Here is a 17,500-nt window from a genome sequence, read left to right as displayed (position 1 = left end):
GACATTGTGATGATCTTAAAGGAAACACCTGAGAGGGAGTGTCCCTTCCTGCACTGTTCATTAGAAACACACGTACTGCTTGAGCGCGTGTTTCCTGAGCCTGTCCATGAACACAATGGTTGATAGGTTGTTGTGCTTTTCTCCTCTGCTCAGTAGAGCAGGAATACCATATACCTCCCAAATGTATTAGATAGATGACCGCAAGTGTGTCATTTAGACAGCATGTTATTTAGACAGATGCTAGGTTAATTGTTTTCCTGGTATCCTAGTTTCTTGTCTTGAGGCACTACACTGTCTCTCTGCATTCTATGTATGTGAGTATTTACCTTGCTTATGATAAGTCTCTCTGTATAAGAGCATCTGCTAAATGCCTACATTTTGATGTGTTTAGGACTGTGCTGTATTCTATTGTGTTGTGTGTAAAGCTAAAATTATACTTTGTAGTCTGACGTGTCACTTGCGATGCATGCGTTGTTAGCTTGAAGATCTGTTCCTGTTAGCAAGTGACACTGTCCTGAGATGGAAAAAGTTCATCTCTCTCTCTCTCTCTCTCTCTCTCTCTCTCTCTCTCTGTCTCTCTCTCTCTCTGCAGGAAAACCAATGATTGACGCACCGGTCAATGGCGAGGTGTCAAAGGAAGGAGACATGGTGACTCTGAAATGCTCCGCCCACGGTAACCCTGCTCCTCAGTTCACCTGGAAGCCCTCAGGGAAAGAGGTATGACTGCAGGAAAAAAAAAACGATTGGAAGTTTAGTGAGGTTTAGTAATCTGTTTTAGAATTAAAATGTAATCACATTTTTAACTAAATTAATTTAAATGACATGAAACTTATCAGTCAGTTAGGGCTTAAGTGGTTAATTCCATCCTTCCGTTACAGTCGGTGGAAGTGCAAGGCAACATGGTGGTGAGCAGCGTGACCCTGGAGGCCTCGGCTGACGTGATGAAAGACGGCGTGATGTGCGAGACGACAAACGAACACGGGACAGACAGCAAGCCATTCGCTGTCAACCTAAAAGGTAGGTCTGAGACAGACAGGGTGGTGATGACGATGATGAATGGCGAAGATAATCCCTCCTCTGAGCTTCTGAGGACCTTTGATGTTCGATGTAATTGTTGTTTTTCAGTGTTGCTTCTTTCGTCTTCAATGTCCCACAAATGGCATATAGATAATAATGATAATAATACAATGGCCACAGAGCATACTCTGGAGGGTTACTCAACTCCTAGCAGAGCGGTTATAGAAAAATAGTTAGGCAATCATCAGCCTCCGCATCATACAGTATTAGTTGATAACCGCGCAGCTCGCACATCTGAGACAAGTTCCTACACAGTGATCCTGTAGGAACTTGTCCGAGTGTGAGGGGGAATGTTCCAGATTGTTTGCTTCATTCTTTGAGACTTTCTTTCTGTCTTTATTTTTTTACTTAATTCTCAACTGTAACCCAGTGGTGGAAAGTAACTAAGTAAATGTGCCTAAGTATAATTTTGTGTTACTTTTACTTTATTGGAGTATTTCCAATTTTTTATACTTTTACTTTACCTCTACTACAGGGCTACTCAACTTAAGATGGCTCAGGGGCCACTCAGAAAAATAGCAAAAGTCCAAGGGCCGCCAGAGGTCCTACTTTGGACGTTTACAAATGTATTTTGTAACCTTGTAAAAATGAAGGAAACACAGAGTAAAAGCCACATTTCCAACAAGGCCAAACCTCATTGAACAAAAAGATTGTCATGGAATGATTAATGATGAAGTAAAAATGAGCATAATGAACAGATTGCTGTTCCAATAAATCAGAGGGAATACAAGAAGACTCACCTCAAGACAAACTCACCTCAACTGAAAAAGGAATACTCACCTCGGGGGTAGGAACAGTCACCCCGGGGGGTGGGTAAACTCACCTCAGGACCTGAGAAAACTCACCTCGGAACACTCACCCCGGGGGTAGGAACACTCACCCCGGGGGTAGGAAAACTCACCCAGAAAAACTCAATGGTGTAATGTACAGTGAGTTTTTGTTTTGTGGGTGGGTTTAACCTTTGCCCTCTACACCAAGTCTGTATGTTTAAAAAAGGCACATCTACCGGCTTGTGAGCTTTCCTTTTTCACAGAATGCTTTCATAATGAGACACGTTTAATCCATACTGGATTAAATTCTGTCTTTGAAGGTATAGAATTACCAAATTATGTTGTTCAATGATATATTTGTGTTTAAAATACACACACACACACACACACACACACACACACACACACACACACACACACACACACACACACACACACACACACACACACACACACACACACACACACACACACACACACACACACACACACAAAGAGTAAGGCATCAAAATGTACCAAAAGTAATATTTCTAAAAACTAAAGTTCTCAAACAATGCATGTGTGCAATGCAATGTTCTATGCTGTTATCATTTATACCAGCAAAGTAGTAGGTAACTAAATATCCTAGGTAAAAATAGGGAAAAGTGTTTAATGCATGTTTTACAATAGTGAAATGTATATCTAATAGTAACTAAAGTTCAATAATGCTTACTATAGTGAAATGTATATCTAATAGTAACTAAAGTTCAATAATGCTTACAATAGTGAAATGTATATCTAATAGTAACTAAAGTAACTTAAGTTCAATAATGCTTACCAAAAGCTTTTCTCACAAATGTGTTCACACAGAAAACAAAACATTATACCTGTGTTTTTTACCTTCACTATTTAAAGCACTTTAATTAGCTAAATGTAATTTAACAACATACATTGACATTGGAATGTTCATTTCTCTGGGTTCCTACCTTTGTTTGTTTGTTTGTTTGTTTGTTTGATGGGGGCACAGGAGTGAAGGGGAGGAGGGGGGTTGACCACTTAACACTAATATCCCATTCCACTTAATGATTCATTGTTTGATATCTAATAGGTGGATGGGGCAAGGTGTGGAGCTGGAGACACATAGCAAATGACCATGCTATTTGCTATTTGCATTCCTTGTTCACTTTTCTGATGAAATCTACCTTTCATTCATTCTGTGAAAATGGAAAGCTCACATTATGAAAGCATTCTGTGAAAATGGAAAGCTCACATTATGAAAGCATTCTGTGAAAATGGAAAGCTCACAAGCCGGTAGATCTACCTTTTTTTAAACATTGGGGTGAGTATTCCTACCTCTGAGGTGAGTCTTCCGAGGTGAGTTTTCTCAGGTCATGGGGTGAGTGTTCCTACCCCCCGAAAATCTTGGGGGTGAGTATTCCTACCTCTGAGGTGAGTCTTCCGGGGTGAGTATTCCTACCTCTGAGGTGAGTTGGTTTTGAGGTGAGTCTTCTTGATACCATCAGAGGACACATCAGAGGTGAATAAGTATGTGGTTAATACTCAGCTGAAATTAGGCCATATCACACTCTCTTAGAGCAAACACTAAAATACCTACAATCTTGTTCAAAACAATCAAAATAACGTTTTGGAAACAAACCTCACTTGTTCCTATTCTTTTTTTGTTTCTTCGATGAATTGAGTACAAAGGACCCCAATGGAAACAAGCCATAGTGCTTTCTTGGGTTTAAAATCCTCTTAACAGACCTGTTATTGAACTGTACTTCCTTGTGCTTGTGTTTGCAAACTGTTAATACAGTATTCAATCAATCAATCAATCAATTTCAAGCTCCCTGGATAGGAAATGATGAAATTGCAAAATAAACAGGCTTCATTCATAGAATGTGAACACAACAATGGGAACAAATTGTAACAAGTGTAATGATTCAGAAAAGGGCAATGTACTAGTTATTTCTTCTTTAGAAACAAACATAAAATAAAATAGAAGAGTCATACCATGTCACTTTCCTTACAGCTGAATCTCGTCAGTTTGTTGGCCACTTACTGTACAATTAGAATGTTGTCTTTTCTTACTTTGCTCCCAGGTGGAAAAGCTGAACTCATTGTGACAGGTATCATAGTGAACATTTGCACGTTTTGAAATGGCAATTGTTTTCTGGCAAAGGAGGCACACTAATGTACATTATTCCTCCCATGTTTACTGAAACACTGTTTTCATCACTAATCTTTCATTTTGGCTTGGCCATGTTGTTGACAGACTGCCGCTTCGTTGTGCGCGCTGTAACCCGTTTTGTGTTGTCCACAACGCGTCCCGGATGCAACGCTTTGTGGACTTGTACTTTTAGGGCTCGTTTACACCAGGACTGTTTGGTTAGTTTAAAAGTGACCGTGGTCCACTTACTCCTTTGGTCCGGTTCGTTTGGAGCGGTGTGAACCCGCATTCGAACGCTGTTGCGGATCAAACAAGCGAACCATGTCCGCATGAAAAGTGTGAACTCGGTCCGCTTCCAAGGGAACCACGGTCCGGTTCGTTACGGGTGTGAACGCAATCGGACTTTGTGGAGGACCAATATAGGAATTTAACCAAAATACAGTGCATTCTGCATTGTGTGTTCAATGAAGAACAATATGGAAAATAAATAAACCACTACTCGTGTAGATATATCTATAATTATTATTGTAACTCATACAACTCTACACTCATCAATCTTTCCTTTGTTTCTTCAAACTGGCCGTCGGCAGTTGTGAGGCTGGATTAATAATTTGTTCTAAAAGCATGTCGTTCTTACGGAAATCACTATTGATATGCAGGCTGCAGCTGATGTGACAGCTGATCTTTTTTCACGAGCTGCAATATTAAACGTTAACTTTAACGTTTTACGTTTAACGCTTAACGTTAGATTCATCCAACCTGTAAAATATCAGGTCAAATAAAATATCCATGAAAAGGGGGGGGAATTATGCTTTTTATTCAGCATAAAGTAAGGCTGCGTTACTCGTTAAAATGAACGTGATTTGTTTTTGTTTCTGACCAAGATAAAAGCGCTCTCTCTTCTCTCTGCATCGGTCTATGAGCAGCGCTGCGGTGTGTCTGCAGATCCGTGGAGCAGTGTATTTAAACGTCAGAGTACAAGGTTGTCACATGCGCAAAAATAACAGATTTACAAGCTATCGACACTGTGCGATGATGATACAGGATGTGAGCTTGTAGATCTGTTCTTCTTAAGCATACGCCACTGCACAAAGTTATGACGTACATGCAGGTCTGGGGTCTGACGCAGGTCCATGTTCCTCCGTTTGTCGCTAAAAAATACTTTCGACACTTTGGGTTTGAATGGGGCCCAAAATGTGAGTACTTTTTCCACCACTGCAGTAACCTAATGTTTTCTCTCTCTCTCTCTCTCTCTCTCTCTCTCTCTCTCTCTCTCTCTCTCTCTCTCTCTCTCTCTCTCTCTCTCTCACAGCTCCTGCAATTGATAACTCCGCAGACAGAGGTAGAACCTTCTCCCTCCTCCTCCTCCTCTCAGGACTCTTTTTTGTACAGAACCTGTGATTTGCCCCCCGCCCCTCCCCCCCCACACCCCACCCTGACCCCGACACACAATCCCCCCCCCCCCGCCCCCGACACACACACACACACACACACACACACACACACACACACACACACACACACACACACACACACACACACACACGAGCGCGCACAGCACTGTACTGTAACCTTGTATATTTCCCCCCTCTTGCTACCAAACACTGTGGATATTGTACATTGTTATTGTTCTTCTTCTTCTTCTTGTTTTTCTTCCTCTTCTCCGCGTTTGCCATCTTTGTATGATGTTCGTCCTATATTTTGTGGATGCTACTACTACTACTACGACTTTTTTCTGAGCCCCTTCAGGGGATAATAAAGGATTCTATTCTATATTCTATTACTCCTTCTCTTCTCTTCCTTTCTTCTCGCGGTGTACTGTCTCACTTTTTGTCGCCTCCGCCCTCTCTTCCGTCTGAGTTGCTCCTTTCGCCATCTCGTGTTTCTTGTTGAGTTGTCCGTGCGCTATACCTGTGGTGTAACCTTAACACTGTTTGTGTGTGTTACTATAGCAGCAGACCTGATTCAAATACTATCAGCAAATATTTACTAAAATATACAAAGATTCTTTTTTTATTCCTTTGTACTTGGGTGCCAGATTGTTTCCAGAAATAAACACTACTACTACTACTAATAATAAGCAAGGTGAATTCATGACTTAAGAAAGGAATAATAATCAGAGTGAATCAGATATTGTTTCGACTGCCATCCAATACTATGGACTTCCATTTTAAGTAAGCTGGGAAAGTTTACAATTTTATTTTATTACTAAAGACAGTGATTAATTGCAACTGTTATTTGACTCAGGTCTGTGTACTAGTGGAGTGCGTAGCTGGTTACTGTGTGTGTAGTTATAGTGTGTGTTTTTGTGGTGCTGTAGCGCTGTAGCTTTGATATGCCATGGGACTGAGCAACTTTCTCTCTTTCAAAGTGCTGCTTTCGGAAAACCCTGTGCTTAAAGGTCTGTAATGGCTAACCCTTTTGACTGTGTATGTGGTGTCTGTCTAACACTGTACGTGTGTGTGTGCGTGTGTGAGCGTGTGTGTATGCGTGTGTGTGTGTGCGTGTGTGTGCATGTGCATACTGTATGTGCGTTTGTGTTTGTATGAATGTGCAGGTGAGTATTCGTATTACTATAGTTGTGAAGACCGGATTGAATTTTTACTAAGAGATATTTGGTTTCACCTCAAATGGCTGACATGAAACTTTGAAATGAAACTCTTTAAAGTAATGGGGGTGGGGGTGAAGAAATTGTAGCCTTTTGAGAGCTTTGATTTGAACGGAATTACTGCTGTACATGTCAGACCCGCACAAATATAGTAATACGTCTGTTATAACGTTTAGAACAGTGGTTCTCAAAGTGGGGTCCACTAGGGACCCTCAGAGTTCCTTTAGGGGGTTCCAAATGGACCCCTTACAAGTCTGTTAACTCTGAGAGTGTGCGAATGGAACCTTAAGGGACCCGTATTGGTCCCTTTGGTTCCATGTGTGTTCACACTCTCAAGAGTTATGGGCGTCCGTGAAATTAAAACAGTTTGAGAACCACTGTCCTATATAATGTTGGATGGATGGATGGATGGATGGATGGATGGGTATGTCCTGTGTGTGTGTGTGTGTGTGTGTGTGTGTGTGTGTGTGTGTGTGTGTGTGTGTGTGTGTGTGTGTGTGTTTGTGTGTAGGTGGGCGGGTTGGCGGGTTGGCGGGTGATGTTGCCTGGCTTTGCTCAGGCGTGTGCATAGGTCCTCATGGGTCCCATCACATTTCAGCCATTTGCAGTCGAATGTTATACTAACCCCACATTCCACTTCCTGCCCTTGCCCCTGCCTCCTCCCCTCTCCACCCGCCCATCCATCCATCCACCCGATCCCTCCTACCCCCGTGTACCCCACACACCCACTGATCCACCGATGATTACCACCTCCTGTCCAATCACACCCCCACCCCACCCCTATACAACACTTCCTCCTTGAAATGATTCCCCCCCACACCCACCAATCAAACATCCCTCACCCCTCCTTCCGCTCCTCCCCGTGGACCGTTATCCCTCCCTCTGACCACACCCCCACCCTCCTTCCCCCCGACACTATCCCTGCACCTCCCTCCCCCCCCCCCCCCCCTCCCTCAACCACCACTCCCTTCCGGTCTCCCTCTACCATCCTTCCGTCCCTCCTTCCGTGGCTCGATTATTCCCTCCCTCCCTCCTCCACCCCCTGCCCCTCCCCCCCATCTCTCCATCCATTCTCCTCCTCCTGCTCCACCGTGGCGTTGCTGTACAGCGGACAAACAGCAGGGCGGCTCCAGTGGGGTGGTGATAGCCGTGGTGGTGTGCGTGCTGCTGCTGCTGCTCCTGGTGGCGCTCATCTACTTCCTCAACAAGAAAGGCAAGCTGCCCTGCAGCAAGAAGGACAAGAAGGACATGTGAGTGCACCATAGACTGTGAAAAAAAGAATGGATAAAGTGACGCCGTTGGTTTCTACAGACCGTAAATGAAGCCTATTTTTTTGCGATTTCAAATCATCATGTCACGATAGGTGAACATTCACAGAAAATAGCCGATTGACACTCTCACAATGTGTCACGGTTGATATACAGTAGGGGAAAAAAGGAGGGGTGGCGGCTATAGAGCCCTGGGAGACCTCGGTCAACGAACTATATAGGTACTTCATTGTTCATTGTGTATATAGGGTTTAAGTGGTAAACTTAACCCGAGTTTGAAGTAGGAACAATGGGATTGGGAAGATGGATGGCAGGGCAGGGCAGGGAATGGAAGGCAGGAGAGAGGGATAGAGAGGGGGAGGGAGGTGGGATCAGTGGGGAAGGAGAAAGGGATGGGGAGGGAGGAGAGTGGGTAAGAATAGAGAGGGTGTAGAGGAGGAGGTGAAAAGGGGACATTTTATAGAAAACATGAAATCACTTCACACCTTTTTGCACTGCTTTTGTGTAACAAACCGGTTATCTCTCTCTCTCTCTCTACAGGGCCACGGGAGAGGTGAACAACCATGGTGAAATCGTGGTGGAGATGAAGACAGAGAACCCTAACGAAGAAGCCGGCCTCCTCAACAAGAGACCGGTAAATGAACAGTTCCGATAGAGACACAGACAGACATACGGTTATAGACAGACAGACGTGAACAGAGCGTGGTCATAGATCTTGATAAAAGGACAAAGAGATTAGACCGGGTCACTAGGTCGACTAACAGGTCAAGGGTCACAGTGCTGTGTACGGGTCAACATGGCCCGTTGACCAGGTGGAAGAGTTTCCATGACATTAAACTGTCATGCTAGATTAGCTTTCTAATGGAGCAACCGTGACACTGGTCAACATGACCGCGCTGTCACAGCCACACACTGTGTTTATACCTGTACCTATTAATAGGCTCTTAGAGTAGCAGTCCCTTAGGAAACCGTCCAGTAACCCAGTGGTTCTAAACCTTTTCAGGCCGCAACCCCCCAAAATAATCATAATTGAACTGGGGACCCCCCCACCCTGATGGGGGGTCCCCAGTTGAGTTGAGATACATTTAGTTTGACTCGGTTCCACGGATAAATATTGTGAAAATAGCCCACAACGCCTTGCATTGCGAGGCGTTGTTAGCTTGTAGATAAGCTATTTTCAAAATGTTTGCCTCTTTCTTATATTATTTGACAATTTGGCCAATGTTTGACCAGTTTTTACAGTGCATTTTCTTGATTACTTTTGATGAAGTAGTGGTGTTTTTTTTCTTTTTCTTTTAGGTATTATGTATTAAAAGTCCTTAAATTGTCACTTTACTATCATCTGGGAACCCTCCAGAAATCATGTGGGGATCCTGACCCACAGGTTGAGAACCACTGCAGTTTGATCCCTACTCTAGCCACGATATAATCCATTAATAGCCATGTATTCCACTGAGTCACAACCTTCTCAGCTGTTCATGGAGTAAATCTCCATGTCTCATGCTAGTATGAGCAGCTGTGACGAAGCCACATTACTTCATTATTATGTCACTTAGCGAGTCATTACACTATTATTACAATAGACATTTTTTTCACATGACAATGTGTCATATCTCTATTATATCATTACAATTTCAACAGAGAGCCGTACCCATATATCGTCGCTGTCGGGCAGATATGTTGTATCTCCATATTTTAACTTTATGTTTATCATAAATGAATGCCCTACTTCTTTGTGCAAAAATGCCCAATCTAACAAGCTCACAGTTGTAAGCTCGTAGAGCGGTAATTTCTGCTATTTTTGAAACATTTTGAAGCGAAAGTGGTCAAGTGTGTCTGTGGGTTTAATAAACATTGATCCATTGATCCATTGAAACCACAAGTTTTTTTCCATTTCCAGTTTTGAACATACAAGCTTTCTACCCGACAGTGCCAATATTATATGGACACTCTTGCTCTCAGAAGTGTCTGAAATCAGGGGTGTGAATATAACCAGTAAGAGATCATAGTTATCGCCCTGAAGAAGATTTATGCAGTTGATGCCTGAGGCAACCACTATTGTGAAAACGGCAAAACTTAACTCATTCAATCTGATTATTTTTGTATTTGTACAAATCTTTGAATATATATGTTTTTTAAAGCGAACAGTTGTAAAATATTTTGTTCCAGGGACCTCCAGAAGCAAAGTTTTGAGTTACAAATGTTCGCTTTCAAAAAATATATATATTCAAAGATGTGCACGTTTTTTTCAAAAAATGTAGATCTATATCTGCTATGAATAGCCAAAGAATCTAAAATGACAAAGATGTGTTCCCGGTTTGAATGGGTTAAATATGATGCTTACGTTTCTGTCTCTCTCTATCTGTCCAACAGTGATGATGTCACCAGAGGAGGATTGTGAACGACAGAAGGGATGAAGGGAAGGAGGACAACAGTCTTAAAACACCTAAACCCTGAGTCCCTCAGGACTCTATACTAGTATCTCTTCTGTTTTCTTTTTTCGTGGGGAAAGCTTTCGCTGAAAATAGCCAATGGACAAGCTCACAACACGCTAAGTTGCAACGCGTTGTGAGCTTGTCAATCTGCTATTTTCCTGCGAAAGCTTTCTCCACGATACGGATGCTGGGGTTTAAGTGGTTAAACGACTGCAGGGCTTGTTTTTTTGTTTTTTGTTTTGGTGTTGAGGGGGGGGTTGGGACTGGGGGAGATGATGGATGATGGGGTGTAATGGATGGATAAGTATATTGAGTCAGGTGGAGTTAATATGGGAAAATTGGTTTATGTTGGGACGTGGTATATATGTACATGTATGTATGAATGTATGCATGTATGTATGTATGTATGAACTAGTTGTATGTACTGTATGTATGTACTGTATGTATGTATGGGCATCAAGAGTGCTGGTTTTGGAACAGGGAGTGGACCTGTCGGGTGCAGTTTGGCTTCGTATTTCGCCCTATACAGTATCTTTGCCCAAATAGCACAACTGCAGCCATATAACAGGCTGTCCCCCGGCTTCCAAATCCTGCACGCCCTAAAATCCTAACCCTGCGTTCACACGTGCAGAGACAAGAAACAACAACCATAGCAACCATAGCGACCGCCAGTCTTTATGGCAGCTAGAGACTCTGAGCTAACACAGGAGACAGTGACAGCAGTTGACCCCTTGAGTCTTCTCGTGGTGACAAAACATTGTGGTTCATGTATTGTATATGTTAATCCACATTCAAATAGTGATGAAGGGTTGATTATGCCATTGCCTGGTTTAATAGTTCTGTGCATCGTAAAGCAAAGAAATCAAGTCTGGAAAAAACCTTGCAGATATCGTCAAGAGTCTCTGGTTAGCTCATAAGAGAGGAAGCTGAAATTAATTAACGCTAGCTCACAGACCCAGAGCTGTCAGTCTGGCCATAAGTGAAGATTGCCTCGAGCAACAATTATGCGGCAGTGTCGCTGCACACGTGAACGCATACTAACCACGGGACATAATTGATTCACTGGAGATATGGCATCATGTTCATGACATTGTTTGATTCTAACTACTCAATCCACCAATCATGTTTCGCCGGTCGACTCCACTGCAGAGTAGCGCTGTACAGTAAGACACGGCTGACTTTACGGCCGAGCACAGTGGCAGCATATCTACCCCAAATGAAACGCATAATGCCACTAAGCCACTGTGCTTCCCTGGAGAATTGTGTTCATATAGTATTTGAATTTGAACATGTTTTGTTAGTTCTCTTGCAAACCAGTGAAACACTGAAGTGACTGCCCTGTGTTGGAGTCTGCACTTACCCCATTCTCTGCTCTCGTGGCTGTGTTGGAGGTTAAAAACCTTATCTCAAATTGGCATGTTGTTGTGTCTACTCAGCTGATTAGCAAGCAGTGATTGTAGTGTTGTACAGTACACCATATTTAATCCCCAAAGGAAATAGTTTGGCACAATGCTGCTGCAACATCCCAGCTAAGAGAGCAAGACTCTGTTTGCTTTCGTTGCCGTTTTACCATCTGTGAATGTTTATTTCGTTCCCTTACTGTAAGCCTGAGTAGGTGTTGCCTTAGCAACAGCATTTTTAATAATGTCAATCCTTTCTGGAGCGCTCTACCTTTTTTGTAAATCAAACCAAAAAAAGACACAAAAGAGGCGAGCTATTTCGGATGTACAATTTATGTTTTATTTTTGTTTTCCTCGCCGTTTCCACTAAGTCTGTAGATTATGGTTCATTATGACATTTGTTTATTTCATTTCCCTTTGCTCTCCGGTTTTTCTCTGTAAATGCTGTATACTCTGTAACCCCCCCTCTCTCTCTCTCCCGTTGTGAGGCAGAATTTACGTGATGTGGAACTCAATGCGTGTGTGATTACTGTGCCGCTAGCCCTGAAAACATTTCCTCACCACTTTGTCTCACAGCCTCTCCTTTAACCAAAGCCAAAGCCGTATTTGGAAAAGATTAAAAAAAATGAAAACACCTCTCAGACACGGTTCCGCTCAGAGAGCCCAATTACAGGGCGGCTCACGCTGAAAAATTGGAGTCATCTCGTGAAATGGGCGAGGAGCGTTTCTGTGCCCTCCTGTTGACAATCCCCAATCACGACCACCTGGTTTGTCTCGTTCCCCACGGTGATCACCAAAATGGAGGCTTTCAGGGCGCACTACTCACACATTCACCTGTACGGAGCGGCGGTTCCCAACCTCTTCTGGATCGGGGCCCACTTGCAAATCTCGAAAGCGTTCGCGTTCCACGCATCTGACCACTTAACGCGGCAGCCGCGTTTAAGTGGTCAGATGGTTGGACCGTGTGCATTCTCAGAGCATGTTTATTTTAAAAGAGGTGTACGAGAAAAAATACCATGTCATTTTTTTTCCGCATTATTTTTTTATATTATTATATTATCATTAAAATCGTAGTGTTTTGCCAGTTATTTGGGGGCCGACTTACAATATCCCCACGGCCCGCAAGTGGGCCCCCGGCCCATAGTTTGGGAACCGCTGGCACAGAGCAAACCACTGCCGCAGGTTGGTTTAGCCCCAGGTTGATGCAAGCAGAAGGGAGGGAAGAGATAGGAAGGGGGAAGAAATGAGAGGTGGGATGTAATGTACTTTAGCCTTTCCTGTTTTGTTTTGGGTTCTTTTGTTTCGTTTTGTTTTGTAATTACCAAATGCATTGAAGAGTTCTTGGGTGTCTAGTTTCAGTAGTGTCCAACATTTAGGTTTGCGTCACATTCATCTCGCCATCTCCCTGACATGTTTTCTATTTTATTTGTATTATATTGTAATTATTTTACAATACTGTCAGCAACGCAGAACGATACGGAAGCAGGTTAAACGTGTCCTTTGACTTGCTTTGAACACTGGAACCGATGGCCTTGATTTGGAAAGAAAAGGGTCGCCTCAAACCACTATCTACTTCCCACAAGGCTCTTTTTGTTATCCTGACGTACGTCTACTGATCTCGCCATAACTTAATGACTGTTTGCAAGCCTGTGAAAGAGGGAGTACACAGATAAGTGAACTATGAACTTTGAGCATCTTTCTTTGTTTTGTTCTATTTGTTTTATATGAAAAAAAAAAAGTGTGATATAAAGTGTTTCTTGTTTTTCTGTATTTTTTTAAAGGGGGATTCTTGTACTTGTTTTGGAAACTACTGATGTGTCTGTTTTGTTCTTCCTGGCTTTTTCCACTGGTTCTATGAAAAGAGAGAAATGTCTTTATTTAGGATTCTTGTTTTTGAGATATTCGGAGTGACTTCACTTCTCTCGCTGTATACTGTATATTTTGTGGTACGCTGTTGTGAGCTCTGTGGCGTGTTGATGTACCTTTTGTTTTTCAAATTTGTAGAATTTATAATGACAAAACCCAAGAAAAAACAACCACACCCACACAATCTCTGTGTTTTTATTTGCTTTTACTCAGTAAATGTGTTTGCTATTACTCACTTAGAACGTGTAGTTTTGCAAGCTATACCAACAATTACTTCAAACTGGAAGGAGTTGAACTATAGCAAAGTTAAACCCTCAAGAGAAGTGGTTTGGTAAACTAAAGCTTTATAGAAAGAGTCATTCAACAGGCGCTCAGGAAATACCTGCCCACCTCCGCAGAGTTTAGGGGTTTGAATCCACCGGAGTGCAATCAGGCAGAATGAATATACAAACATAAGACACGGGCGACTACAAATTCACGCCCACCATTGAGACAGCACACCCACTCGGGGTAAGGGAGAACGGTGTACTGCAGCTGTCAATGCAATCCATATGAGAGGCATTGTAAAATACCCTAGTTTTACTGCGGCTGAGGCTGTAGCGATTTTTTTTGTGTTCCATATGTTTCATTTGTCCTTTTTGATGTGACATACCTGCCATCTCAATATACAAGCCACAATATACTATATACTCCATCAGTGTGTCAAAAGCATCAGAAATCTAAAGTTCAAGAATTGAGAATTCCCCTCTTCAAAGTCGGCGCTCATAAAGACAGTGATGTCACTGAAATGTGACTACTTGTCTGACTGCCACATAGAGTTATATATAAGGGTCTGCCGTCTCCCCTCTGCTCCTTTAACATTATGGGTAACCCATTCAAATGGTAAATTAAATGTGAAACACATCATCTATTGAGAAAACAAGACTATTACGTTGACAAAGACACCCCATATATTTGGAAACATATTTTTATTCAAATAAATATTGTCTCCAGTTCATGTCGGCAGTTGAATTAGAATGGCTTCTATGGGCTGTCCTGCAACACACCGTTCTCCCTTAACCAGAGTGGGTGCACTGTCTCAATCGTGGGCGTGAATTGGTAGGCGCCCGTGTGTTCAGGTGAGGTAAGCTGGCCGGGGACGGTGATGTTTGTCACTGCACATAGGCTACTCCTATGGGCTGGGGCTGTGCCTGTCAGCGGGGAATGTTGAACGGGAGGATTGGGAGGGAGGGGCTACATCATCCTGGTGGGGGCTCCTCACTAGTAGGTGAGCCAATAGGCTACAACAGCAGTGGCAACACAGAAATGTGTGGGGAGGCATTAATTGGCATAATGACTACATTGGGGGGGAGTTAAACTACTTTGTGAACAAGACTAGATAGAGTATAAAACCGACATGGTCTCCATGTCCAAGATGTGTCAATGTTAATACATGTGTGCAGTTTGTGAACAAAGCCTCACAAATCAACGTGCCGTACTACATTGATTAACTGGCTCCTTGTCGGCATAAATGCTTCAGGAGAACAATGATGACAACTTATATAGAACTTTTATATAAAGTTACCATAGACAACTTTTACACTTATACTGAATGAGTTTCAGTCATGGATGTGGTTTCACTTTTGGTGCCAGGAGAGCCTGATTAGCCAATAAACGTTTCACATAGTGGCTAACATTAACCACACCAAACCCATGCCTAAACTTTACCACACTCATCACAGGTTTCCTAGTCACAATGGTCCTGATGCCAGCTGTCACTTTATCTCTGCTGTGGCTTCATAAAGTTGTTCTGTGGAATATTAGCAACGCCTGAGTTCATGAATTATGTTGATCAAAGCAACAGTAGAACAGACACGTTTTGGTGTGTTATGGTGTTTCAATTAGCCATGAATTTATAAGCATAAGATGCATAGCACACACATTTGCACGTGCACCCATATGCAGATTATGCACACATGCACTTGTACACACACTTATGTGACCATTCACAATACACACACACACACACACACACACACACACACACACACACACACACACACACACACACACACACACACACACTTGCATGCTCATACATAGTCATCATTTTTATCTTCATTACCATCAGCAAGAGCATCAATCATTCTAATTATCCTTTCAATAACATTCTCCAGCCAACAAACGCTTTCAGCGCTATCATGAAAGGAAAACATGTTTCTAAAAAGTGCTAATGGGATTAGAAGCGTTCTGAAAATCCACTGTTCATACCCATTAAGATGCATAACGACTTACGGAAACGAGGGAACGGGAGCCAGGAAGTGTCTATAGCGAAATGACATCGCAATCCCAAACTCACCATTAAGCATCCTCTCTGGTAACTGACACATCAGGGCTGGAGCGCGGGCCCCGTAATAAATCAAAGACAATCAGGATTCCTGGAAGATGACGTCTGAATTGAATCCCACATCACGCTGTATAAATCTCTGAGTCAATCAACATTATTATGTAAATGTCTGCTCGCATTGATGGATCAATTGATTTGTTGTGACAGAACTGGAATAACAGGGCGGCGCGTCGTTTCTCAATAAGGTGCCATCCAAAGGATTTTTGGACTCATTCCAGTGTACAAAATATGCAATACTATTCTATGTGAGCCTATTGAAATAATAGATAATTTTGTCACAAGAGATAAACTAGCAGAAAAAGACTCGCTCACTACATAAACTATTAAAGGTAGGGTAAGTGATATTTTTGGGTATTTTTTTGTTTTTGTTAAAAAGGTTAAAGTACTATATTCTGATAGTAATCATTGCTACAGAGAGTTTGTTCGGTCACAGGGGTCTCTCCAGCTCTTTAGTAAACAAAATATAGTACATTTTCAGGTACCGTAGGTGACAACATTTAAGCCAATCAGGAAAGAGCACTGAAAATGCATTTTCTGTTTATTAAGTTAAAGAGCTGGAGACACATGGGAGACTCCTTTTACTGAACAAGCACTCTATAGCAATGACTGCTATCAGAATATAAAGCTATTTAACAGTTATTTTAACCAAAGTAAATCACTTACCCTACCTTTAAGGAAGACTCCTTGGAGACTAAGAAAATAGTATTTATTTTATTTCAACATGCTCATAAAGTGCTCTGTGCTCAAAGTGAGGGGTGCACTTTGAGCACAGAGCACTTTGTCAGCATGTTAAGATAAAATAAATACTATTTCCATAGTCTCTGTAGAAGGAGTCTTCCTTAATAATTTATGCAGCGAGCGAGTCTTTTTCTGCCAGTTTTCCTTTATGTTTTTGAGACCACCGCACCTGCAGTCAACCTTGAACAAAGGACAAGAAGGGTGCAACAGTTTACCCTGTATACTCACAAGAGATAGGCATAGAGTGATAGTACAACTTAAATATAAACGTTGGTACTTAACCACTTTAACCCTATTTTTTCGGCATGTCATTTTTAGACGAAATAATTCAAATAAATTACAAGAATATGACATTTCAAAAATAAAGTTGTTAAACTGTATGGTTGCACCACCTATCTACATTTTCAAACCATGCTCTCCGCTCCTTTTCATATTCATAGCTGAGTTTCACTAAAGACATCAATCAGCAGAGAGAGGGGCAGCTCGGATCAATATGTTCCCAAATGGTAAACAGGATGGTCCTAATCAATATCAGACTTGACCACTGGTCCATTTTAACAGTCTCATATTATTCCCCCGGTTCTTAATCACAGCAGATGACACTTCAATTAAGGACATGGAATCAAATGTATCTCCAGCCCGGCCGGGTTAAGTTCCGGAACCTGGGAATTCAACCATCATTTCAATGTCCCGTTGAACTATCCAGCTCAGACGTTCAGCAGCCTCTACCTCCATTTTTACACTTATAACTTAAACCCTATATTCTCCATTCCTTTTTCCCCCCTCTGCACCAAATCTCTTTG

General features: G+C 42.3%; 1 protein-coding gene and 1 long non-coding RNA gene across 4 annotated transcripts in view; one reads left to right on the top strand and one right to left on the bottom strand.

Annotated features, from left to right (window-relative positions):
• Window positions 1-13,757, top strand: part of bcam (basal cell adhesion molecule (Lutheran blood group)) — a 65,237-nt gene extending 51,480 nt beyond the window's left edge. Inside the window, exons 11-17 of one of the 3 annotated variants that reach the window (XM_084052073.1) lie at window positions 593-717; window positions 879-1,017; window positions 3,929-3,955; window positions 5,309-5,338; window positions 7,713-7,854; window positions 8,413-8,506; window positions 10,246-13,757. In XM_084052073.1, the coding sequence (XP_083908199.1) occupies window positions 593-717; window positions 879-1,017; window positions 3,929-3,955; window positions 5,309-5,338; window positions 7,713-7,854; window positions 8,413-8,506; window positions 10,246-10,248 (560 nt within the window). In that variant the 3' untranslated portion in view covers window positions 10,249-13,757. Of the gene's footprint in view, window positions 1-592; window positions 718-878; window positions 1,018-3,928; window positions 3,956-5,308; window positions 5,777-7,712; window positions 7,855-8,412; window positions 8,507-10,245 lie in introns of those variants that run through there. The other 2 variants (XM_084052074.1, XM_084052075.1) reach the window with 2 other exon arrangements.
• LOC311041614 lies at window positions 6,000-7,717 on the bottom strand. The gene is made up of 2 exons (XR_014600433.1): window positions 7,438-7,717; window positions 6,000-7,394 (listed from the first exon to the last, which is right to left on the bottom strand). It is a non-coding gene; the product is annotated as an uncharacterized lncRNA (long non-coding RNA).
• Window positions 13,758-17,500: the final 3,743 nt, after the last annotated feature.

The sequence above is a fragment of the Gymnoscopelus microlampas genome, assembly GCF_963454915.1.
Source record: "Gymnoscopelus microlampas genome assembly, chromosome: 3".
NCBI classification, from domain to species: domain Eukaryota; kingdom Metazoa; phylum Chordata; class Actinopteri; order Myctophiformes; family Myctophidae; genus Gymnoscopelus; species Gymnoscopelus microlampas.
Note: the sequence above shows the minus strand (reverse complement) of the source record. Positions and strands in the feature narration are given on the sequence as shown.